Source organism: Epinephelus lanceolatus, chromosome 10, assembly GCF_041903045.1.
Source record: "Epinephelus lanceolatus isolate andai-2023 chromosome 10, ASM4190304v1, whole genome shotgun sequence".
Taxonomy (NCBI): Eukaryota; Metazoa; Chordata; class Actinopteri; order Perciformes; family Serranidae; genus Epinephelus; species Epinephelus lanceolatus.
The window spans coordinates 38,845,208-38,872,056 of NC_135743.1; the positions used below are offsets into that span (position 1 = coordinate 38,845,208).

The 26,849-nt window shown below is 40.4% G+C and overlaps 1 protein-coding gene across 2 annotated transcripts in view; it reads right to left on the reverse strand.

Annotated features, from left to right (window-relative positions):
- Window positions 1-26,849, reverse strand: part of tsnare1 (T-SNARE Domain Containing 1) — a 320,279-nt gene that overhangs the window by 230,906 nt on the left and 62,524 nt on the right. For both annotated transcript variants that reach the window (XM_033639648.2, XM_033639647.2), the window contains one exon: window positions 18,153-18,274. In XM_033639648.2, coding sequence (XP_033495539.1) covers window positions 18,153-18,237 — 85 coding nt within the window. In that variant the 5' untranslated portion in view covers window positions 18,238-18,274. The remainder of the gene's footprint in view (window positions 1-18,152; window positions 18,275-26,849) is intronic.

Genomic DNA, 26,849 nt, shown 5'->3' on the forward strand with positions numbered 1-26,849 from the left:
ATCCAATAAAATGACATAATCTATTCACTGTAGCAAACAAATTGCAGGTTTTTTTCCGGAGACAATTATTCCCGAAGTTGCAAAAAGAAACAAAAGAATAGATGCATTAGGATTTCCAGGTATCCACACTTCCTTTAGTTTACTATCAATGAGAGAATGCTAGCTTTTCACTACCAGAAAGCAAATTAACAATTTCACAATCAAAATCTACCAAACACCGATTTACAAAGTATGAAGTGTGCTGCCACCGAGTGGTATCAACTGTTCCAGAACTGTTTAGAAGGAAGATGCAGAGGGCACAGTGAAGCCAAAGTCAATAAAAGTGCTCATATAAGGAACGCAGGGTCACAGCGGGCTGGACTCGAGATCAATGGCATCTCAGTTGGTCCATTAATCCATGCGTGGCTGTCCCACACAAGGCCCACTTTGGTCACTAACTGCCCATCAACAGCGCATGGGGCTGGAGAAGCAAGTGCTCATCACAGCCCTGTCATGCCCAGTCCACCCTCTTGCTTCATTTGAGGATAATAAGCTGGGCTAAGTCCCCAGAGAGCTCATCACAGGGAACTAACAATGTGGACACGTCCATGGGTCAGGCCCGACACCCAGCACTCCGCTCTCTGCTGCAGAGGACCAGGCAGGACTCCTTATACTGTGATGAGAGGTGTGGGAGGGATGGGAAGCTGTTGTAAAGCAATGATAACAAGTAATAAAATCACGTTTATGTATACAGCAGTGTCCGAACAGCAACTTTGATAAACCAGATTTACTGCCTCAAGGTTGTCTGTCTCCAGGAACTGGTCATGTTGCACTTACAGTTTACATCCATGTCTGTGAAAACATAGATGCGTCACACACACCTTCACTCTGCAGCATGGAAGATCTACACAATCAGCACAGTTTCAAGGTGGACACCCAAAATTAATGCTAGCATTTCTGACCAAATGTCTCTGCTTCTGTTATGATGTTGAGTAATGGCCAGAGAAGTGTTTCTACACAACATTATGATGTAAGAGTGATGTTGACCTTTGATCTTTTGGATATAAAATGTCATCACTTCATTATTTTATCCTTTGTGATATTTGTATGAAACTCTGTCATAATTAATGGATGAACTATTGGGTTATGGCTAAAAACATGTTTTGTAAGGTCACAGTGACCTTGACCTTTGACCACCAAATTCTCAGTTCATCCTTGAGTTGACGTTTGTGCCCAATTTGAAAAAAACCCTCAAGGCCTTCTTGAGATATCATATTCACGAGAATGCAGTGGACAGGGTCACAGTGATTTTGGCCTTTAACCACCAAAATCTAATCAGTTTATCGTTGAGTCCACGTGGGCATTTGTGCCAAATTTGAGATAAAAAAAAATCCCTCAGGGTGTTCTTGAGATATCCCATTTACAAGAATGAGACAGATGAGGTCACAGTGACCTTGACCTTTAACCACCAAAATCTAATCGATGAGTCAAAGTGGTGGACGTGTGTGCCCTATGTAAAGAAATTTCCTCAAGGTGTTGTTGAGATATTGTGTTCAAAAGAATGGAACGGACAGACAGATGGCTAGATGGGGGGACATACGGACGGACATAATGCCTCCAGCCATGGCTATCATGGTTACAAGACTAGACTTTCGACGACTTCACCTTGGCCTCTGCAGAGTTGTGACTGGCGTCTTTTAACATTTCATTGACCAGGCGATTAGTGGATTAATCAAAGAAAAATAACTGGCTGATTATAGTTTTTCTCAATTACCTAGACACAGTTTCTCGAACATCTCTCATTTCTCAAATCTTCACACACAATTTTAAAAACTCACACCTAACGGTCCAAACATCTATCTCCTGGGTCCAATTCAAACTTTGCCCTCAGGCAGCACAAACAAACTTTTGAAAATCCAGACTAAATGTTACACAAAAGAGGGATCAATTCAAAACACTGCTACCCAAATGTTTAGGTTTATGGAGAAAGAATTTGTAAATTTGTAAAACACAGCACTGACTATCCAGATAACGTTGTCAGGAACACCCCAGTGACAAAATTCAAAGCAGTACTGTAATAGTGTGTATGACTCTTACAGTGGATAAGGGAATACTACTGTATGCTGCTAACCTTTGCAATGTCACACTGACGAAATATGTAGGAATAGTCCATGCACAGTAAAATACCCAGTTTCCAGAAGTTTTAATTCCAGATGCAGCAAATATAATGTCTCACCAACATCTCACATTACAGTATGTTTGCTCTTGACAGGGAGCATGGGAAAAATGCCCTTGTGTGCTTTTTCCAAACCTAGATAGACTCCATGACACATCACCACAGGCATCCACCACTGGTGAAAATGCTGATGCTGTTAATTAATCAGAGGACAACCTGGTCTTCACATGATTGGGTTTGAATTTCCCCCAAATAGATGGCATTACTGGCAATCACCATATTAAGCAGGGCAAACTTCTGCTCAATTGTGAGAAGTCTCTGGTAATCATGAGTAGATGGACCCTCTCAGTTACTGATCTTTGGTCATCCATCAATGTGGTACACAACACAATGTAGTACAACTACACTGACAGTGGAGATTCAGTCTATATGCACTACAACATTACATGTATCACAGTAACAACAGGGCAAATGACCTGTTTTTCCTTCTGAAAGAACAGACAATGGATTCAACCATGTAACAGCCTAAGCTAAGTTGCACTGTCTGTCCAGCTTCCAGGACTGGGTATCCGTACTCAATACGTTAGAAGTATCACCCAAGATAACCAAGTAGTATTGAAAGGTCTTTGTCCAAACCTGCATTCAATCCTTTTTCTTTCGGGGGTCCTATCCTAGATTGTTCTCACTCCCTGCCAGATTGGTAATCTCTCTGTTGCTCAGGTACCACGCTCATGTTATTGCCCTCTCAGTTCAACATCTGCCCTGTAGGCACAGGCTAAAACAGCAGCAGCCACTAACATCCAACGTCAAAGCCATTAAACGATCCCAACCGAATCACTGCAACATAGTAACACTTTGATTCTTAAACCTGTTAATTACCATGAGGTAATGTTAGCCGTGTGATGCTAACAGTTAACCCTGTCACTGTGTGTGTGGAGCCAACTGACTCTCACAACTAACCCCCAGCATGGAGCTCACATCCCAACAATCCATATAGTCTGTGGTGTTGTAGAGTCCAGTGCAGTGTTGGAGTCAGAGTCAGAGTTGGCAGTTCAGCATACTGAGATGATACCAAAATATTTGAAAGTATGGCTATACTACATGCTACTCCATCTATATTATGGATAAGGAATGAAGTATTCTAGTGGTAAGGCTATCACTTTATGATCTGGTATAGTTGTTTTTTAAACAATACACAGCCCTATACCAGCTTCTCTCATAAACCTTCACATGATGAAGGGTGGCACAGAGTTTGAGATTACTTGTCTTTGTTGTTTTCTTCATCTTCCTCTCTGCTGTCTCACAAATCTGGCATTGTAAGGATCCATTGTTGCAAAGCAGGTGGATGTGCCTCGAAGCCCTGTTTATTGACCTGTGTAGTTCTGATCAATGCGTTAACAATTTTGAGGCTTAGAGCTGGAGAAAGTTGTGTTATTTGAGTTTAGGCTTTGATGACTTGAGTTAATTATATTGAGAGCATTTGTTTGCTGAACAAACACACACACACACACACACACACACACACACACACCGCTACAAATGATGTTTTTTTTGCCACCTTTGTATAAGGTTTTGCAAAAAGAATTTTGAATATTGATGCATGTGTGGCAACAGGGGAATGGTGTTCAAAGATTTGGAAAATGGGTCTGTCTTTTCATAGATGGCGTTATCATGGGCAGATTATAAGACAGTGTGCCTCTGAGCACTGATGTGCAAAAGGCCCCACTACCTCTCCTACACAGGAGCGAGACATACAGACTTTGTGCTGATTATTGTGTTTCTTTGTAATCATGTTGTGTCTCCTTGTGGCTGTTCTGTCTCTCTTTGTAGTTATTTTGCATCTCTTTGAAGTCATTAGTGTCACTTTGAGGTAATTTTGTGTCTTATTTGGTTGTTTTGTGTCACATTGTAGTTATTTATGTCTCTTTGGGGATGTTTTGCCTGTTTCTCGTACTTATTTTGTATCTCCCTGCAGTTCCTTTGCATCTCTTGTGGTCTTTTTGTGTTTGTTTGTGGTCTTAAGTGTCTTCCTGGTCAGTAAGTGTTAATTTGAAGGTGAAGGCCAGGGGGCCTGATGCTTTAGGTCCCTGGACCTGTGCCTGGTAGGTCCGTTCAGTATTCCATCCATGGGCGTAATGGTTTGGAATGTTTAGTAAATAGGCTAATGTATAGTCAGTAAAACAGTGGTTTCTAAATCCAGCCACGGGGTCCAGATTTCTCCTTAGTCATTAGTTCAAGGTCCACACACTTTAATACATTCAGCATCATACTTTCATTGTCCATCAGTCACTCACCCTTCATCGGGAAACAGCACTTCATAATAAAAGCTCTGTGTCCAAAATTCACTGTACTTAAAAATAAATCATCTCATTCATGAAATGTTAGCGAATCTGTGAGTAGATTTGCACATATGAAAACCTTGGGACTCAAAACCTATACCAGATTCATGAACATTGTGGAAAACTCGGATTTGATCGTAGGGAGGTGTGTATGTTCATGAATGCCGATCAATCATAAACTGTCAGTGTGCTCCTGCTAGTCACCAGTTAGCATACATCCCCGCCCATGAATAGCCAGTGACCACCATATATGAAGGTGATAATTACTGTGAATAGGTGCATCCTGTCAACCTGCGAACATGGGGCAAACAAAGAAAAAGAGAAAGAAAAAGTAAGACTGAAGTTATTTTGGGTAAAGTGGAATTGACAATCCAAAATTTGGACCGCGATCCACCAGTCGGGAACAACTAATGTGAAAAATTCTTAGCTTGATCTCTCCTTTCCATACACCTCATAACAAATACATACATATATATATATATATATATATATATATATATATATAACTTTATACACATATGGCAATACTATCATACTATGACAACTATGGCCACTGGTGTAAACAGTCAAGCATGAAACAGTGAGGTTTGCACCCTTTAATTTTCAATACTGCATTTATTAAAAACAACATATGGCATATCAATATGCGTTGATATTAAAGCCGTGTTGTCCTGTCATCTTGAATGAGACACTCGGCTGTGCAGGAAGTGACACGCCGCCTCTCAGAGTGGAGGGTGGAGGGTTGAGAGCTTTTGCCGGGAGAGGGAGGAGAGAGATTAGCCTAAAAGACAGCTCTATTAGAGACTTAACCTGGGCTTTGATCATTTCCTGAGCTCCCCTTCAGATCAGCCTGAGCAACAGACGGCAAATCTGACAGGCTCCTGCTCTACCCCCCCCATCTCCACCCCCCACCTCCCCCCTCCACCACCACCCGTATCCCTCATAATGTACCCAGGCTTCACTGTGATCAAAGACCCCCTTTCTGGTGACTGAGGCTCCCATCTGTTGGCCCACAATAGAGAAGACTGGGAGAGAGGAGCTGACTGTCAGACTGAGTGAAAGGGAGTATTTCAGGGTACACATATGAGTACAGTATGCTGGAGTCCAGAGACAAAAAGCATATGTGATGTCTATTTTTTCTCTGACACTTCCTCTCTTCCTCCTTCTGTGTGTATCTGAATTGTAGCATAATGACTTGTGCCAGCAACTCCCCTCCAGTGTCAGACATGATTGGTATGAACATACTTTGTGTATACACTGCTATGAATGCACAGTACAAAGCGGACAGATAAGGACATATTTATTTGGCACTGACTGGCCAAATAGGGAACACAGGACAGAAAAAAAAACCTGAGGCCTTGCATACAGCTCAACACTAAATGTTCTGCTCTGTATTCTGAGCTTTTTCATGAATTGACTGAGGCTGTGATTGCTTGAAACACACTGATGCATACATACTGTGAGCAACTACTTCAGTGGCTAACAATAAAAATCAACATGTTAATCAAGTTTTACATAGCCAATACTGATTATATGTAAATACCTCATGAAGGGAGGGCACATTTACCTTTAAAATAACATGGAAACCTGATTCTAGCTCGAACAATCATGCTTTGCATAATAAAAAAAACCCTGTAACAATAACCAAATGAATCATTTCATTAAGAGTCAGACTATTTCATTGCAGACCATGGTTTTGTTACATTTGTATGTTTCATACGTATCATGTCAGTGTTTCTCAAGTGACGTTAGTATAACGGGTGACTTTTTCATTGGGGGGTGGAGGGAAATGGTGGATGGCGTGACACCTAGGTGACAGGCCTGTCAAGCAGCAGACCGGTGCAGATCAGTGTTTCAGACAGTGAAACCTGTTTTGTTTTAAGGCCCTGACACACCAAGCTGAAGGTTCGGCATCGGTCAAAGTCGGGCAATCGGTGAGCATCTGTCGCCCTAGTTTTTGCGGTGTGTCCCGCACCGTTGGCACTTCAGCGTCAGCGGCTTTTTGGCCGATGGAGCATGTTGAATCGGCGGCGGAGCTTGTCGGCGAGAGAGATCACTCTGATTGGCTGTTCAGGTTTTATTTCCTCGCACCTGTAGCAAGTGAATCTGCCTGTAGTGAAACCGGGGCTAAGCGGTGCTTCCTCCTCAGGCTCCACTTCACTCAGCTGCCCGAGACCCGCTGCTTCTTCCCACTTTAACCTGAATAACAAACCGGAGCTAGCTGGGAGTGGCTAGCGGAGCGTTAGCTGCAGCATGACCGAAGGGAAGCACAGCCAGTTAGCCTCCACTGGTCTCTGAGCTAGCCCCAGCTCTCCATTTGGATCCAACCGGAGCACCGAGCCCTGGTTTGTTATTCAGGTTAAAGTGGGAAGAAGCAGCTGAGTGAAGTGGAGCCTGCGGAGGAAACACCGGGACTGTCTGGATGTAAGAGTCCATGGATTTGCTGTGGTGCTCGGCTGCACAGATAGGAAACCCCTCGGCTGACAGGATGTACCACTCTCTCACACCGCTCTCTCTCACGCAGGCGCAGAACGTACGTGCTACTTGGCCGTCGGATGTAGTCCGTGTAATGTGTTCAAATGCAACTGACACAGGGCGACGTGGGGCAACGTGGGTCGTGGTAGACGACGCAACAGTTGGCTTTCATCGCCGCTAGTTCTTTGATGAAAGCCTGGGTGTTTTTAGTGACCCTTTAATTTTTTTTTTCAAGCAGCTTTTTAGGCATCAAACTGGGGTGTTTAATAGCAACCTATGGCTGTTTTTCCAGCAGCTTTGTAGGCACCAGACAATTGTGTTTATTACCAACCAACTGACACAGGGCGACGTGGGGCAACGTGGGGCGTCGTAGACGACGCAACAGTTGGCTTTCGTCGCCGCTAGTTCTTTGATGAAAGCCTGGTTGTTTTTAGTGACCCTTTAATTTTTTTTTTTCAAGCAGCTTTTTAGGCATCAAACTGGGGTGTTTAATAGCAACCTGTTTCTGTTTTTCCAGCAGCATTTTAGACACTAAAGGTGGGTGTTTTTTAGTAAACTTTAGCTGTTTTCACAACATTTTTTAGGCAGCAAGCTTGGGTGTTTTTTAGCAACCTGTTTCTGTTTTTCCAGTCACTGTTAAGGCATCGAGTGTGAGTATTTTGTAGTGACCTACAGTGTTTTTCCAGTGGCTTTTTTACACACAAGTGGGTGTTTTTAAATGACCCATCACTGTTTTTCCAGCAGCTTTTTAGGCCCCAAATGTAGGTGTCTTTTAACATGGGCGTTTTTTAGTGATCTGTTGCTGTTTTTTTTTTCAGCAGATTTTTAGGCACCAAATGTGGGTGTCTTTTAGAGACCCATCACTGTTTTTCCAGGAGATTTTTAGGCACCAGTGTGGGTATTTTTAGGGACCCTTTGTTTTTTTCCCAACAGCTTTCTAGGCACCAAACAAGGGTGTTTTTTTTTTAGCAACCTATCACTGTTTTTCCAGCAACGTTTCAGGCACCACACATGGGTGTTTTTTTTAGTGACCTGTTGCTATTTTTACAGTAGCTTTCCAGGCACTAAACATGGGTATTTTTTAGTGACGTGCAATGTTTTTCCAGCGGCCTTTCAGGCACAAAATGTTGGTGTCTTGTTGGCAACTAGTCACTGTTCATCCAGTAGCTTTTTAGGGCCCCAAACATAGGTATTTTTTTTCAAACGCCTTTTCAGGTGCCAAACATGGGTTGTTTTTTCCTAAGTAACATGACACTGTTTTTCCAGCAGCTTTTTAGGCTACAAATGTGGGTGATTTTTAGTGACCTGTCCCTGTTGTTCCAGCTGCTTTTTAATACCAAACATGTGTGTCTTTTAGACGTCCTGTTACTGCTTTTGCAGCTGCTTTTTAGGCACGAAACATGGTTGTTTTTAGCAACCCATTGCTGTTTTTCCAGTGGCTTTGTAGCCACCAAGCATGGGTGTTTTTTAAGTGACTTGTTACTGTTTTCCAACTGAGGATAGTGCCACAAAAAATGGTGGTATTTTACACAACACTGCATTTCCTGCTGGAATAGTGCCACATAAAGGGGGTATTTCAATCCACAACATGTTCTTTTCCTAACTATAATTAAATGATCTTTGTGACAAAACCAAACCATGTGTTAACATGAAGTTTCAACAATAGTCAACGGTCAGATCCCTATCAGTTTGAAATTTAAAACTGCGAGCAGATAAGGAATTTGTCATACCGTCACCATTTTACCTTTACAGTGAGCACTTTCTTTTTTTTGTCTTTTTGATGATGTACAGTACAGGCCAAAAGTTTGGACACACCTTCTCATTCAATGCGTTTTCTTTATTTTCATGACTATTTACATTGTAGATTCTCACTGAAGGCATCAAAACTATGAATGAACACATGTGGAGTTATGTACTTAACAAAAAAAGGTGAAATAACTGAAAACATGTTTTATATTCTAGTTTCTTCAAAATAGCCACCCTTTGCTCTGATTACTGCTTTGCACACTCTTGGCATTCTCTCCATGAGCTTCAAGAGGTAGTCACCTGAAATGGTTTCCACTTCACAGGTGTGCCTTATCAGGGTTAATTAGTGGAATTTCTTGCTTTATCAATGGGGTTGGGACCATCAGTTGTGTTGTGCAGAAGTCAGGTTAATACACAGCCGACAGCCCTATTGGACAACTGTTAAAATTCATATTATGGCAAGAACCAATCAGCTAACTAAAGAAAAACGAGTGGCCATCATTACTTTAAGAAATGAAGGTCAGTCAGTCCGGAAAATTGCAAAAACTTTAAATGTGTCCCCAAGTGGAGTCGCAAAAACCATCAAGCGCTACAACGAAACTGGCACACATGAGGACCGACCCAGGAAAAGAAGACCAAGAGTCACCTCTGCTTCTGAGGATAAGTTCATCCGAGTCACCAGCCTCAGAAATCGCAAGTTAACAGCAGCTCAGATCAGAGACCAGATGAATGCCACACAGAGTTCTAGCAGCAGACCCATCTCTAGAACAACTGTTAAGAGGAGACTGCGCCAATCAGGCCTTCATGGTCAAATAGCTGCTAGGAAACCACTGCTAAGGAGAGGCAACAAGCAGAAGAGATTTGTTTGGGCCAAGAAACACAAGGAATGGACATTAGACCAGTGGAAATCTGTGCTTTGGTCTGATGAGTCCAAATTTGAGATCTTTGGTTCCAACCGCCGTGTCTTTGTGAGACGCAGAAAAGGTGAACGGATGAATTCCACATGCCTGGTTCCCACTGTGAAGCATGGAGGAGGAGGTGTGATGGTGTGGGGGTGTTTTGCTGGTGGCACTGTTGGGGATTTATTCAAAATTGAAGGCACACTGAACCAGCATGGCTACCACAGCATCCTGCAGCGACATGCCATCCCATCCGGTTTGCGTTTAGTTGGACGATCATTTATTTTTCAACAGGACAATGACCCCAAACACACCTCCAGGCTGTGTAAGGGCTATTTGACCAAGAAGGAGAGTGATGGAGTGCTGCGGCAGATGACCTGGCCTCAGAGTGACCGCAGAGTGAAGGCAAAGGGGCCAACAAGTGCTAAACACCTCTGGGAACTCCTTCAAGACTGTTGGAAAACCATTTCAGGTGACTACCTCTTGAAGCTCATGGAGAGAATGCCAAGAGTGTGCAAAGCAGTAATCAGAGCAAAGGGTGGCTATTTTGAAGAAACTAGAATATAAAACATGTTTTCAGTTATTTCACCTTTTTTTGTTAAGTACATAACTCCACATGTGTTCATTCATAGTTTTGATGCCTTCAGTGAGAATCTACAATGTAAATAGTCATGAAAATAAAGAAAACGCATTGAATGAGAAAGTGTGTCCAAACTTTTGGCCTGTACTGTAGCTAAGTATAATCATTCCTGTACATGCAACCATCCCAAATTTTGTGATGAAACACCTCCCCCACATTATGCACCAAATCTCTGTACTGCTTTTCAGTCTCTTTAGTGTAGATGTCCTGCCTTTTACCAACAACACAGGGATGAGGTAAAGACAAAATGAACAAGGTATAAAGAGCCAAATATTTTTCCCTTGACTTAGTAGAGACCAACCAGGTCTAAAGCACAAGTGAATATTAGATTAACCTCTATTAAGTGGTCAAACGTAACTCCAATGAGATAATAAAATCTGCTGGTCGCGGCTGTTTGCTGTCACACTCTAGACCACAAACATCACATCAGTCTCAAACATCTGTCAAAATCTCTATATTATTATTTGTGTGCTCAAGTGACACAATGACATATCTTTCTGATATTTGATACCAGACAACAAAGTCTATATGAAAAGCACATTATTTTTATATAGGCCTCGCTTTCATATGGCGTCTTGCATAGGCCTGTGTATGTAGGGGCAGTGGAAAATGTGGTTCCCATTTTTTTTGCCTGAAAGAATTGGCTCTAAAAGGGATGAAGTATTCTATTATATCATCAGTAGACACCCTTTGAAATGGTTTGGAAAGCATTTGGTGAATTCCTTTTTGTATTTTAAGGTGAAGTGACCCATGTGTGTCATTTCAGCCAATGATTTCATAAGATTTTTAATACAAGAACATCACAGAATTTCCCAGTTTCTCATTAATGCACGTGTATTCCTGTACTTTACTTTTCTTCATAAAACATTAGTTTATTGTCCTTTCCATCTATTCATCTCAAACTCTATGTGCACTGAGTCTCTCTCCATCTGTCAATCTTCCTCTGTCAAACACACACACACACACACACACACACACACATTCAGTTTGGCTTGGAACAGGTTTTGCCTCAGGGGCTCTGTCTTGCTCCTACCCCATTACTAGGCTAATGAAAGCAGCAAGAGGATCACATCCATTGAAGCTGCTTTTCACATTGCTTAACCCTTATAAAAAACCTGTGACCTCTGCCACGCGCACCCGCGCTCACACACACACACACACACACACACTGTAGGTAATTATACACAATGGTGTGAAACAGAGAGTACATACACACTATACTATACATATGAACAAACAGCAAATTGCCCCTGTGGCTTGTGCAGCACTTATTTGTGCTTTTCCCCATGTAATTGTTGTATTTGTATATGGCTTTTTTACTCATGTACATGTAGTGTTGATTGCTTGAATTATTCATTTCTTTATGAATAATAAATTTGTTGTGATGACTTGAACACCTGACTCTGATTCCTTGCTTGTAAGTAGGTAAGTGGGTGCCTACTAAAATTCGTGCAAGCTTTCAAGAAGCCACAGTGCTGACATGCAACTGATGCTATATTAATAACATTTGAGTGTTGCTGTCATCCACTCTTGGGGAACACTGACGATATGAAGCTTTTGCACAAGTTCAATACAGAGGGTCTTCCTTCTTACATTTACTTTTGTATTTACTGTATCTGATGAATGTCTATGTCCTACCTTTACCCAGTCGCCAGAAAAAATGTTGGTATTGTGGCTTTGGTAAACCACAGATACTTTACATTTGCACATTATTATGTGTGGATACTTTAAAAGTCTGTGTTTTAATAGTGCTGTGGTTAACATGGTTAGTTTTAAGCACAAAAACCACTTGGTTGTTGTTAGAAGAGGAACATGTTTATGCTTAAAAATACCCAGTTTTGGGGGCACAAGCCCACTTAAAAAGGCAGTGATTTCTCAGTCAAAAACAACCATTTACCATGGCACTATCAGTTACAAATTGCTAAAAGACACCAACATTTGGGGGCTAAAAAACTGCTGGAAAAACAGTGATGACTCGCTAAAAATCAACCGGCTTTGTTGTTTGTCGGTCTTAAACAGCGTTCCACAACTTGGCAGGCATCAATAGTCACACCATCCACCATAGAGACGGTGCACAACGCATCATAATCTGAAAGCCATGCCCCCAAAGGGGAAACGAGGCCGCTTTCCCCTCCGCTTCTTCGCTCTGTCGCTGTCATTCTACCTCTGCAGCCGTGCCTTCAAGTCTCCACGACTGAATTGCTAGCTAGCTAAAATTATTAGCTATAGCTAGCTAATAATTAGCTATTAATAAGATGGCAAAGTTTTATTTCAGCATGCTATGCCTACCAGAGAGGCAACGGTATATTGATAAGCTTAATATTGCCGCTCTACCTCAGTGTCCCTTCTCTTTACCTTGCTCGTCTTGGAAGAAACATGAGCAGATATCAGTCAGTTAACTAAATCGACCGCTACTCCCCCATCTCCACATTCTCCCCTTACTGCAGTCCGAGCATGATGTGGAGATTATTTTTTAAGAAGATGAGCATTTTGGCATGCTCAGCCGTCAGCCTGCTCCTACTACCGGCACACGTTGTTGTTTTGAGACATGCTGGTAGATTGACAGAAGTGCCAGAGCGGACCGCTCTGAATCGCGGAGCGCTGGGCACAATTATAACACAAATTGCATTTATACTGTCAATGCTTTAGCTTAACATACATAAATACAGTAAACTGTTACTCTAAAAAATACATTTGGAGGGTTTGACAAAATGTTTGCTGCACACATAGGCATACCGAGTGTCAGGATCCCACAATTTCAGTAGCGCCGAGATCGAAAAGTGGCTGAAGGTATGTCGATTGCTGCTCAGCGGCATATACCGATCCCCAGACTGGCATAAAGATCCCTAGACTGGTATATACCGATCCCCAGACTGGCATAAAGATCCCTAGACTGGTATATACCGATCCCCAGACTGGCATACAGATTCTCGGAGTGGTATGCTGCTATTATGCCGCTGTTACTCCACCGACACATGACGGTATGTGCCGCTTGAGATTGTTATGGCACTGAGAGACGGTTGGATGGGTACCGCCCCCTGATGAATATGCAAATGTAATGCCACTGGGCTGGTTTGACGACAAGTACTGCCATTAATGTATACATTTTTTTTTGTCTTTATTGACAATGCTAACTTAACACTTTACCGCAAGTAAAGGAACTATGTTGTTATGTTGTTGGGATGTACGCATATAGACAGTAATTACACGTGGGACTCTTACGATATGACAGTAAAGTAATATGTCTAAATGTCCGCCCATAAACTACTTAAAGCTAATGAAAGCGCTAGCCTTAGCTAACATGGCTAATGTTAGCCCAGCCACCGTAGCCAGTCTGACTAATTGATAGCAGAAACTTTGAGCCAGCCAACAAAACAATACTTAGTGACAGGTTTTCATTATTAGGAGAACACAATAATACATTACTTCATATAAAATCTACTTCGCAGAACATTAACTATTGTGGTATATTATGTATCATGTTTACTATACATTGAGATATTTTCTAACTATTGTCAATCAGTGTGTGTGCGTGTGCGTATGTATGTATGTATGTTTGTATGTATGTATGTGTGTGTGTGCATGTGCTTGTTACAGTAAAACTACCAGGTGATTATTTATTTTTATATGTGTGTGTATATATATATATATATAAATATAGATATAGATATATATCTATATATATATATATATATATATATATATGAAATCACCTGGTAGTTTTACTGTATACTTATTGTGATAACAAATGTTGGAATTTTTGTGTCTCAATTTAATTGTTACTTCTGTTTCATCTAGGTCTTGGATCATGCTATTCTACACATGTCTATGCAGCAGCATATGTCCTTGAATATCACAAGTCTCATTCAGCCAACACTGCGCCCCTACTACGTACACACCACTCACTGCTTCAGCGCCATATGATGTCCTGCATCGACACACTGATCCAGCAGTATAAGCCTTTAGGCATGGACATACCACTACTCTTCCAGCGGTATAAGCCATTAGGCATGGACATACCACTGATGAGCCAGAGGAATATGTCATTTATATGATGCCAGTGGCCACCAACTGGGATGCAAATGTTGATTTTAAGATGCGGTTATAAAATGAATGTGTCACAAGTCACCATTAAATTTGTTTACTCATTTTGATCATTTCTTTAGGCTGAGACGTGATATTGATAAGTGACTGTGTGTAAGGCACAAGCTAAACACATGTAGCTATATGATGCTTTCCACCTTTGTGGCAAGTAACATTGTTATGATGCAGTACGTAGTGCAGCGGCCTTACAGTCAGGAGAACTGTGGAAGAAGTTTTAACTGATCATGTGAACGTTATTTATCCATTGTTTTTTTTTTCTTTTTTGCAATGAAGACATCCTTTATCCACTACAATGTGCAAATAAGAGAGTGTCTTAATTTTGGAGCTTGACTAAAAAACACATTGAAATGTCTTATAAAAAAAAAGCCAGCATTGCAAATCCTGGTGGAAAAATGTTCTAAATGTGAACGTTCCATTGTTGTCCTCATATACTCAATAAAACATTTGCACGTCTGAGCCAGTTGAACGTTGTGTTGCTAGTGATTTCTATTTAACAGAAAAATGCTATCTTGAGGCTTGTTGTAAACATCTGGGGTTTTTTTTTTTTGCTCATGAGCTTAAGAAATGAGGATGTGTAAATGTATTGACTACACCTGAAATAGTTCACTGCTGTCAATGTACAGACGCAGGTTCCTATATCTGCCAGGAGGTGGCACTGTAGATATTTGATGACTTGTTTTAATTCATGGTCTAACAGCTACTGAATCCAGACCTGTTTACAGTCTGGCTAATTGTGATAAGAAAGTTGAAAATGTAGTGTCTCAATTTAATTGTTACTCCTATGTTTCATCTAGGTCTTGGATCATGCTATTCTACACGTCTATGCAGCAGCATATGTTACATATACCACTCCTGCTTCAGCACCATATGATGTCCTGCATCGACACACTGATCCAGCGCATAAGCCTTTGGGCATCGATATAGCAATTGATCCAGCTGTATAAGCCTTTAGGCATGGACATACCACTACTCTTCCAGCGGCATAAGCCAGCGACATAAGCCTTTACTTCCAGCGGCATAAGCCAGCGGCATAAGCCTTGACTTCCAGCGGCATAAGCCAGCGGCTTAAGCCTTTACTTCCAGCGGCATAAGCTTTTACTTCCAGTGGCATAAGCCTTTACTTCCAGCGGCATAAGCTTTTACTTCCAGTGGCATAAGCCTTTACTTCCAGCGGCATAAGCCTTTACTTCCAGCGGCATAAGCCAGCGGCATAAGCCTTTACTTCCAGCGGCATAAGCCTTTAGGCATGGACATACCACTGATGAGCCAGAGGAATATGTCATTTATATGATGCCAGTGGCCACCAACTGGGATGCAAACGTTGATTTGAAGATGCGGTTATAAAATGAATGTGTCACAAGTCACCATTAAATTTGTTTACTCATTTTGATCATTTCTTTAGGCTGAGACGTGATATTGATAAGTGACTGTGTGCAGCCGGCAACACATTTCCCGGAGATTATGGTAGTGTAACCGAGCGGGTGTAATTGCGCCTATAGGCTACTTAGGGATAATAAAATAAAGATACGGGAAACTCTATTCACTGAACGGGTCGCACTTCAGTCTTCAGCGCTTTTGCCTTGAACAACCAAAAAACATTCAGACCACACACATTTCCGTTATGTCCCTTCAAAATAAAAGTACTCAACCGGAAATGGTTTACAGTATTATGTTCATACATTAATGTAAAACAACAAATTACGCTTTACAGCTGGAAAGCGCATGTGCAGACACTGTAAACATGGACACTTATTGCCAGAGACCGTACTACTATTTAGAAAATAAAAAATGACTTCACCCTATAATGTTTGTTATGTATTTCACCCCTGTCAAATACCACTTAGCCTAAAATACTCATAGACACACATTTCATATACGAGTAAAGGAAATACTGCCTATGTCTATGTAACTATATCTTCACTCTCAAGCAAAAATTGGAATTTATAGTAAAACTATATGTGGTGTAATCAATAAATAATACATTTATTTTTATATAGCGCTTTTCAGTCATTTCAGACTATCCAAAGATGGACCATAAAAAAATACCCCAATATATTAATATAACAGTTGTTTGACACAATAATTCGGACTGGAAATTTTATATGAAGTAATGTATTATTGTGTTCTCCTAATAATGAAAACCTGTCACTAAGTATTGTTTTGTTGGTTGACTCAAAGTTTCTGCTATCGATTAGTCAGACTGGCTACGGTGGCTGGGCTAACATTAGCCATGTTAGCTAAGGCTAGCGCTTTCATTAGCTTTAAGTAGTTTATGGGCGGACATTTAGACATATCACTTTAATATCATATCGTAAGAGTCCCACGTGTAATTACTGTCTATATGCGTACATCCCAACAACATAACAACATAGTTCCTTTACTTGCGGTAAAGTGTTAAGTTAGCATTGTCAATAAAGACAAAAAAAATGTATACATTAACGGCAGTACTTGTCATCAAACCAGCCCAGTGGCATTAAATTTGCATACTCATCAGGGGGCGGTACCCATCCAACCGTCTCTCAGTGCCGTAACAATCTCAAGCGGCACATACCGTCGTGTGTCGGTGGAGTAACAGCGGCATAATAGCAGCATACCACTCCGAGAATCTGTATGCCAGTCTGGGGATCGGTATATACCAGTCTAGGGATCTTTATGCCAGTCTGGGGATCGGTATATACCAGTCTAGGGATCTTTATGCCAGTCTGGGGATCGGTATATACCAGTCTAGGGATCTTTATGCCAGTCTGGGGATCGGTATATGCCGCTGAGCAGCAATCGACATACCTTCAGCCACTTTTCGATCTCGGCGTCACTCCACAATTTCTTCCCTGTTGAAGCCTCACGTTTTATTGCCTCTGTGATATTTTTCTTTTCTTTCTTTCTTTATTTATTTTTGTGCACATCAGTTTAGCAATGGTCCGAGCTCTGGTAACAATGATTGTAATTTGTTTTTTGTTTTTTTTATGCTTCTTAATGGAAGATAAAATAAGTATTGAATTCACCCAGTCTTAGTGAGGTGACAGATGATGTTTAGTTTCACAAACAAGCAGTGTGTTAGAGGTAGAATCATAATGGATTTATTGTTTACACAGCCACTAAAACGTCTTTGAATGTGAGGGAAAAAACCTCCTTCCTGTCATTCACCTTCATCTGAATGTTGTAATAACATACTTAATAAGATGTGGACTCGGTAGATTGAGCAAGGATGACAAACTGTGCCATTCCAAATACAAAGCATTGAAGGCAAATGTCTGTGATAAACAAAACCTAACAAAAATGTGCTCAGATTGCCTCAGGCTGTAGGCCTACAACTGTCAACTTAGCAACCTTGGCAGAAACCACTGTTCCCAGTACTTTGTATTGGCAAACAGTTGTTTGCACGGATGATCTTGGGACTTGAAGTTGCTTGGAGATATGACTTACTTGTCTCAATTATTTCTCAGATCTGCACTGAGCTCAAGAGGACTTTCCCATTGCGATGTTTGTGGTTCAATCTAATGCATGTAGTCAAACCCTGTTTATACAGGCACAAGGAAGGTACCAACAGTAATGATAGTTACTGACAGGAAGTTTTTTTTACCTGTCAATTCTTGGCATATTTTCAGAAGACCCACAATGAATTTGTCAAAGAAACTAAATTTATTTGTTCTGTTTTTTGACACAGAAAGATACTGCCCAGTCATTCATGATAACCTTTTGATGTTGTAAAATGCTGCACATGGGACTTTTTAAAGGGCAGCGTAAAATTACATTTTCATGAAATCATGAAGAAATCAATATTTGTCCTTACATACCTACTGGCTGGTAGCCCTGCCTCGTAGGACCTCCAAATGGGTTGCGACTGCCAAAGGAGCCTCCATCAATGGACCCGTATGACATTGTGTCTGATGGTTGGTGGCGTGTCAGCTGCAGGCGCCTGGGGAGGGAACAATAACAAGAATCCAACAACAAAACACAATTTATTTCCACTTTGCTCTGCCAGTCTCAAAATGAATGCACTCACAGAACTGACAGTAAGTGAAGAAAGTGAGTTTGATTTTTTAAAATGTCTTTGTAGACATAAACCCTGTACAGATTGCAATACTGGAGGAGGGCTGGTAATGGAGGTTTTAACAGGGCTCCTACCAAGCAAATAATCCACTCCCTATGTACAAATTACAGCATGCAAAAAATATTTAAAACCTATAACATTATCCACATTCTGAATCTGAAATTTGGCCAGAATAAATGTTCACATCGAATGTTTCTGCAAACCATGGAAGCCATGTTACATTCGTACATTATTTTATAGCAGATACGTTAAAACCCAACAACGCTGTGGTGAAGGTGTTTTTAGGTTTAGGCAGAAAATAATGCTTAATGTTGGTTAGGAAAAGATTATGTTTTGGATAAAACAACCATATTTGGTGGCACAAAATCCGCTGGAAAAGCAGGGACAGATCAAAGGAATACATCAAAGTTTGGCAAATCAAACACTGGTGGGAAGTACTGCGATGTGTCGGTGAAGAAAAACCTAGGTTCTGTAGCTCTAATCGCCCTGGTAAATGTCCTATGTGTTTGTGAGAAACAACCAGGTTTAGTGGCTCAGGTTCCACTAAGGAACGCCCCCACGTGTCTATGGAAAGCACCTAGATTTGGAGAAACAAATGCTGCTGGGAAATGCAGCCACGTGTCCTTGAACAAAAAACCTAGGTATGGTTTCTCAAACACCACTGGGAATGCCGTGATGTGTCTGTAACAAATATCTCAGATCCATGGGTCAAGGGCTGCTGGGAAATGCCCAATTTGTTGGTCAAAAACAACCAGGTTTAGTGGCTCAAACACTGGTGAAAACGCCACGAAGGGTTGCCAAAGGACACCCAGTTTTGTTGTTTGTTGGTCTCGAAAAGTGGTCTGTGGCTTGGCAGTTGGTAACATGCCATCCACCATCCACTCCACCTCCAGATGACAAAGTCAGCTTATATCACCTCACTTTAGAAACACTGATATGTTATGCATAAAAGGTGCAAATGTAACATATTTGTGGTTTGCAGAAACATACAATGCCAGCATTTTCTTCTGGCCACTGGGCTGTGTGTGAAGCTTAAAATTCTAGTAACCAACTCTATGAATTACCAAAGCCAGATAATCCAAATTTGGTTTAAGGTGACGAATTAAGAATATTTTTAGAAGCAACCACCATGACTTTCATTCAGAGAAACAACTATCAAATATAGCTGCAAGTGGCAATTCCGGGGTTCAAGCCTGCATGGAAATGTAAAACTTCAGAGCAAAGTAGAATAAAGAACTTTGACAGTTCAGGACGCCTGCAGTAAAGATTACCAATAGGTTTTATGACAATCAGACAGATGCTCATTCATTAATGTGCAAATCGCTCTTCTTTGGAAGCACTGTTGCTTCCTATTGGTCAACTGCAAAACATTTTGGGGACATGCTTTAATGGCTTAATTAAAAAAGTCCACCAAGTTTGGTGATGTTTGAAAAAACCCACATTGATTTATGGCCAAATTTTGTGAAAGGCCATTGCACTTATTTAGAACTTGTGGCGCCCTCTGTTTACCAATTTTAGAATAATACATGTGTTTCATAATTATTATTTAACATAGCCTGCAAATTTTGTAATGATTGGACAATCAATTTCAGATTTTTAGTCAGATTTGTGTTATTGCATGCCCATTTTTTGTATTTGTGGTGCCCCCTACTGGTCAATTTGAATGAAACTTTCAGGATATGTTTCAAGGTTTGTGATGATTGGTCCAAACGTTGTGGAGTCATTTCCTGAGCCACGCCCCCTTTAAAGTTCATTGGTGAATATCTTCAAAAAGCAATAAGATGTCAAGAACAGTTAAAGCGTTGGTGATAAAAATCTGAAAATAATGGCATATCATTCTACTGATTTCAGGTATATTGTCAAATATTTTGGTGACATTAGGCTGAAAATTATATGAAATAGAAAATGTTGTGCATACAGTACAAAATACAACAAGATAATGAATATCACAGTGAGCTAACCGTTAAACCGATATGAACACCATTTAAAACATGTGACATCTACTATCCAAAGAATGTTTGTGGCAGTGGTGGTTTTGAAGATAAAGATGTTAATTGATTTTGCATATTCAAATTTTGAGCATCAACTGAGACATGACCCTAAATGATGCAAACCAAGTTTCGTAAAAAATATCTCTGGCTGATTATATCAACCTTTTGCATGTGTAGCGCCCCCTATTGGTTGATTTGAATCAAACTTTCACAATATGATTAAGATACTTTTGTCGATACTGTCTACAAGTTTTGTGACAATTGACCCAACGGTTATGGAGTAAAGTCCATTTATGTGCTGAGCCATGCCCCCTCTAAAGTTCATTGGTCAATATCACCAAAACGCAATGACATATCAAAAAGTCTTTGATAACTTATACAAAGCTTGCTCCCATGATGACTCACAGAAGGTTTGGTGCATTTAGGACCTACGCCTTAGGAGGCGATGTCAAAAAGGTGTTGTTTTTTTTTTTTTTTTTACAAAATTCAATATGGTGGACATTCTAGTAAGCAGATCTTCATGATTTTGTAGGCTTCCATAGAACCTCTTCACCAGACCATGTGTGTCGAGTTTCATGTCAATCTGACACACGGTGCAAGGGTGGTGGCCTTTCAAATCCAAATTTTCCTTGACCTTAATTATAGCGCCCCCATCTGGCCTATTGGCAATGTTATATCTTGAGCACCATTTGCACACAGCTTCCAATCATTGGTGAAATTTTCAATGTCTCAACAATGTACCATCTCACGGGAATTTGGGAAAACATTTCTGAAGAATAATAATAATAATAATAGAAAAACAGCACAAAAACAAAAGGGTTTCAGCCCTTCAGGCTTGAACCCCTACCTAAGTAAACACGCCCTAAAGAATACAGTATTTCTCTTTAAGCCTTTAAAACACTGAATGTAAAAACAGCCACCAAGAGATGTATCGCATAAACTGACAACAGCCAGTGAGACTGTATCTTCTTCTGTATAATAATTGTAGCCTTGTATTTTGAGAGATAATCTGGTATCTATTTCCGAAGACTTCAATCAAATCTAAGGTTTTCTGAGCTAGCATCTACTGGTTGTCATTAGTTCTGCATCAAAGGTGAAAAATGCAATATTTTTGAACCTGCATGTATCAACATTTTAGATATAAACATTAAATCATATTACTGTGTGTACTATGAAAGTGTTGCTGAGAAATCTCCTGGGCGTTTTGGTTTAACAGCACATTTGCTGTGCAGTTCATAAGGTTCCTGCAAAAAAAGCTGTAATTAATCCAAAGTACTCTATGTGCCCAGCACTGAAGAGCACACAGACAAAGTTAGCCACTAGCTGGTGAACCTAGTTTAGCAGCTAAAGAGGTGTTTTTCTCCAGAGTCAGTGGAGAGCATATTAGAGCTAAATAGGAGTGAATACTCAACTTACATTTATCAAGTGGAAACAAACACAACTCCAAATGTTGCTCCCAGTGTCGCTCAGTGTCTGCTGGGTGTGCAAATAAGTAATTGCTTGCTAACACATTGGCTTTAAAGGTCCTGCACACCTTTGCTGGTGTTTTCAATCATTCTGTCTAAGTAGACCTTTGCTTAGGCTGGAGCTAGGTAAAGTTATACTGGGGGTTGTGGGACTTCACTTGACTCCATTTACATTTGTAATTTGTCTTAACAAGCGCAACAAACTAACAGTGGAGTGAGGGAAAGGTTAAACCAGCCCAGTATTTACACACCCACACAGCCCGCAGAACAGGTCTAATCTGCCAAAAAGAGTGAAATCACATGTGTGGGTGTAACATGGGTGTGCAGGGCCTATTATAAGCAGTAGATATATTGGTGGTGTATCTGTAAGCTGTGTCATCTTTTGCCTGTCTGTTTCTGTGCCCTGTTATTTAAATGTGGCTTAACTAATTCAGGCCAACATGCTGTTACCCAGTTAAAATAATCCTGTTTACAGTGGTGCCCAGGAAATGTTTCATAGGGGTGACCAGATGGAGCCACTGAAAATATTGGGATAGCACACCAAAACCAAAAGGCATGACTAAATTTCAGTATTTCTATTATGCTGTTGTAGTTTACAGCATAGGCTAGTTGATAACTGTGTTGACCTGAGAGTTAAGATTTCTGCTAAGGTATCCGCATGTGTTAGGCGAGTCATTTTTCTTCAAATAGCCAGGTTGTCATTTTCCTTAGAAAGACAAATATCTCTGTATCTCTTGTATTTCCTGATTTTGTTCATGTTTTCTTCCATAAATCAATGCTTTTGGTCACCCTTTACGTCCGTATGTGGTTTTTTCAAATACTTCACCCATGAAAAGTATAAAAAAGAGCTTGTGACCAAATCTTGTGACTCTTTTACAAGTGTTGTAATAGAGCATCTTTGGTGCTGCACACAGCAGAACTGAATGTGAATAGTGATGAGACAATTTTGTATGACTTTTAGATAAAGCCCCTTCTCAATCCAAAGTCATCGCTCTGTCAGTGATTTCAGCGTCAGACACCTGTCGCCAAAAGCGTGGTGTGGTGGTATGACACGCCGCTGGGCGACATTAGTGTGAAACATGATTCAACGTAATATTTCACGCCACAGGATGGTGTCAGGTTGAAACGCTGCCAGTAGAACGTAATATAAGGAGCTGAGAGGTCCCTATTGGGTAGGTGGGATGGACCCAATAAACCCTGGACTTTTATGCGGGAGCCTCATGTTTGCTCCCTGTATGAATGTAGAGCAGAACCATGATGTTTTTCTCTAAACCTAACCACGTTGTTTTGTTGATGCAGCGTTCTGGAACACTAACAGCAGACGCAGGAGCATACCTAGCGTGTAATATGTAGATGTGAAAGGCCACTGACAACATGGTAATATGTGTCGCCTTGGGATGAGAACGTGTTGGCTGTGGCCACCCATCGGCTGTGTCGCTGCCTGTTTATTCCAGGTAAAGTGGCTCATTGAAAGCAGTTTGAGGATTGATTTGTTCATCACAAATGAAGATATCTTGGGTGACAATGCACTCTTTTTTTGAAACCAAAGCAAAATGAGTGAGAGTTCAAACCATGTGGCTGATTGCATTCTGTGCAGACAGATGGAGGTCTAAAGCTGCTGCTGTTGCTCTACTATCAGGCTGCTCATACCACGCATCCTGTGTGGATGGTGTAAGGGCTGCTACAGAGTCCTACACTTTTAGTAATTTTAAAGGCTTGAGCTCTACTAGGTCTGAAACAGACATGACGAATACATCAGGAATAATATCAAGGTCTTACAATCTAACATATATTTGTATTTCTGCGAGGGCACTGTTATGTACTCTGTGTGTGTGGGTGTCAGTAGAAGAAAGGAACTGGAACCTTTGGAGGCATCAGGCATGCAGGAGCAGGAGTAACCAGAGAATATTTTGGAGTAAGCCTCTTTAGGATGTTAACCCATAACCCACTTACATGAGGAGAGGCAAGGAGCGTTCCGAATACTCATCTGAATACTGCTGCAAAGGTCAAATCATCATGTGAACATGTGTTTCACCCGCGGCCAGAGACACACAGATGAAACTCTAATCAACAAACCCCTCTCAGCGCTTCAGCATCTCTATCAAAGGTCAGAATATGATCCTGGTCAAGCAGCCAATGCTCTTTCCCCACCGTGAAAGACAAGCATTCAGACAAGCAGGAGAATGTGATTACACTCCAGAGTCATTGTGCAGCCCATTGTTGTGGTGAAGCCAGTGAATCCGGCCTGTAGGACTGGCATTATGGGTACGAAGCGAGACAGAGGAGCAGCCAGAGATTCAGCGTCCGCCCATTACAGGGAGACAGATTCAGTGGGCCACGAGAACGTTTAATCCGATTAATTTTTATAGAGAAGGGAGATTAATTACTTTTGGCAGTCCATAAACAATCTTCACTCTGCTCAACTTCAAGCCCAGTGACTGCGCCTCACATCCCTCTGAAGTGTGGACACGCACCGCCTCTATCTGCATACAAGATGCACACCCATGGATGCACACATACAGACAGACAGACACACACACACACACACACACACACACACACACACTTGGATAACCTTACACTTCACCACTAAAATTAAAAATTCCCATGCTTGTTCACTTAGATGCTCATACAAGTGAAAATTGAGGTCATTAGGGAGGGATGAAAGATTTAAAAAACATTAAAAATAGGTATATTACCATGGCATTACTAATGCCCATGCTGACATCATCCCTGGTGATGTCATCAGAGCTTGCCCTGTCCTCTGAATTCCAACCGTCTGTCAAAGAATCATCCCCACAGTTGTAATGGATGGTTCTCCAGGTGTGTTTTACTTGCTTTTACTTGCTACACCCAAAATAAATATATATATAATAAATATATTTTTTGGAGTAGTTACTTTTTGAATGTTGTTCTTTCATTTATATATAATTATTTAAATGCTCCTTCAAAATCAGTATGCACGGACAAAAATGACCTATGTGTCTTCCGTTGAAAGCAAAGCAAACTTTCAGCACTAGTTCTTTTGTACAGGGGAAACTGATCTTCTGCAAACTGTATTGATGTTTTGCAAATATGTTTTTATAATCCCATGATAGATGAGCAGTATTTGACTAATCAGATTCAATTTATTTCACACATATAAAATGTGCATATATTCTGTCAATATATTTACATGTTTATGCAGCAGCTGAGCTGTTCTAGACTGCTGCTCAAGCACCCATTTCATCTGGTTTTGTTTGGCCAAAAGCTGACTTTCATGCAATTTACTGTCACATTTCTCAGAGCAGCTAGAAGTGTTGGTATCCTAAAAGGTACCTACCACTTCAATACATTTTTGTTTAATTATTTATTTTATTGTGTTTGCATTTTTAAATGTTATTTTTTCTAAAATGTAATTCTCTGCAGCTAGGGGTCTCTAAGTGGAAACAATGATGAAAGACAGAGCAATGCTGTCATAGCCATCAGTTTCTCCTGGTTAGGATTCCCTCAGTGTTAATATTTCAGGAGATTTTTATTAGAAGCTGAATTATCCGCAGTGGTCTCCTCCTCTCCAAAAGAAATAAAAAAATAAATTAAATTGAATTAAATCAAATTCAATTAAATTAAAAACACTGAATACAGCAGTGTCACAATAAAAATGAATGTTTCTCTGATGATGTTCGGCTCATCGCAGTGGGGCCCAGCACCTGCTACTGTGTGCTCACCTTTTTTCTCTGAAAACTTAAGATCCAGATGTTCAGGAGATTTTTACTGGGGGCCAAATTAGCCGCAGAGGTCTCTTTCTTTCCAAAACAAATGGAACCAATCATTAAAACTTGAAGAAAACAGTTTAAAGTAAAAAATCAGTATTTTAGCGATGCTGTTCTGCATGGCAGTGGCTGGAGCCGAGGTGGCATTAATGTTTGCCCAGTTTGTTTCTTTAATAACTACAGACCCAGACCAGTGTCTGATGGCCGAAATCATTGATCCAGTTAAAATACATATTTTAAAATGACCAAAATCCAAAAAATATGTTATAAAAATATGACTTAAAACTGGATAAAAAGTCAATTCATGACAGCTTCTGGCAGGCAAACACAACCTTGACACATGCGCAGAGAGGATATGATGCCACTGACATGGTCAGATTTCTTTGGGTGGTTGAAAATGTTTGGGATAATGTAAACTCAACAAAATATAGACATTGGTCTAGTTGTTTTTAGACATTTAAATGCAGACAGTTACATAATATATATTTTATTTGTTTAATTATTTATCTAATTATTGTTTAATTTATGTTTTCTATTTCTCATCGGCATTCATCTCGAACTGTTTTACTATTTCTGTTTGTACTGTCCTTTTATCAGCCAGGGAGGAGAATGATATAGAATTACACTAACGTATATGAAAGGTGCACTACAAATAAAGACCATTAGAGATGGTCTTTTAATAGGCCAATATTAAGACAATACAGTAATTTCTCTGCTGACCTTGTTGTTTGTATTTATAATCAGATATTTCTGACCTGTGTTTTGTTGTGAACTTCATTGTTTATTTCCATTTCTATGATGTTTTTTGTACTTTAACAAATGCACATTTTATTTCTTTGTACTGATGAAATGGATGTCCAGTTGAATGTCATAAATAAAGTTTTGGAAAACAGGTCGACTCAACTCACCCAATCAATGCATGTACACTTAAAATCTACACAGCTAGTGATGAGAAGAAAAAGGTCCACAATTTACTATATTCTATTTTTGCAACTTTAAGTAAATGACAATGGCAAGCTGTCAATCACTCTAAGTGAAAGAAAGGATCAGTGTATTTGTTGATGAATACTGGATTTAGGAAAAAACAAACAAAACAAAGAACAAATTAATGACGCTAGCTGGTTGCATGCATTTCTTTCATTTTCTTCAAAGACTAAAATTAGTTTCCATGTAATATATACAAGTACAAAACAAACAAAAAGGTTTGACTTCACTCACAGGTGAGTGCTTG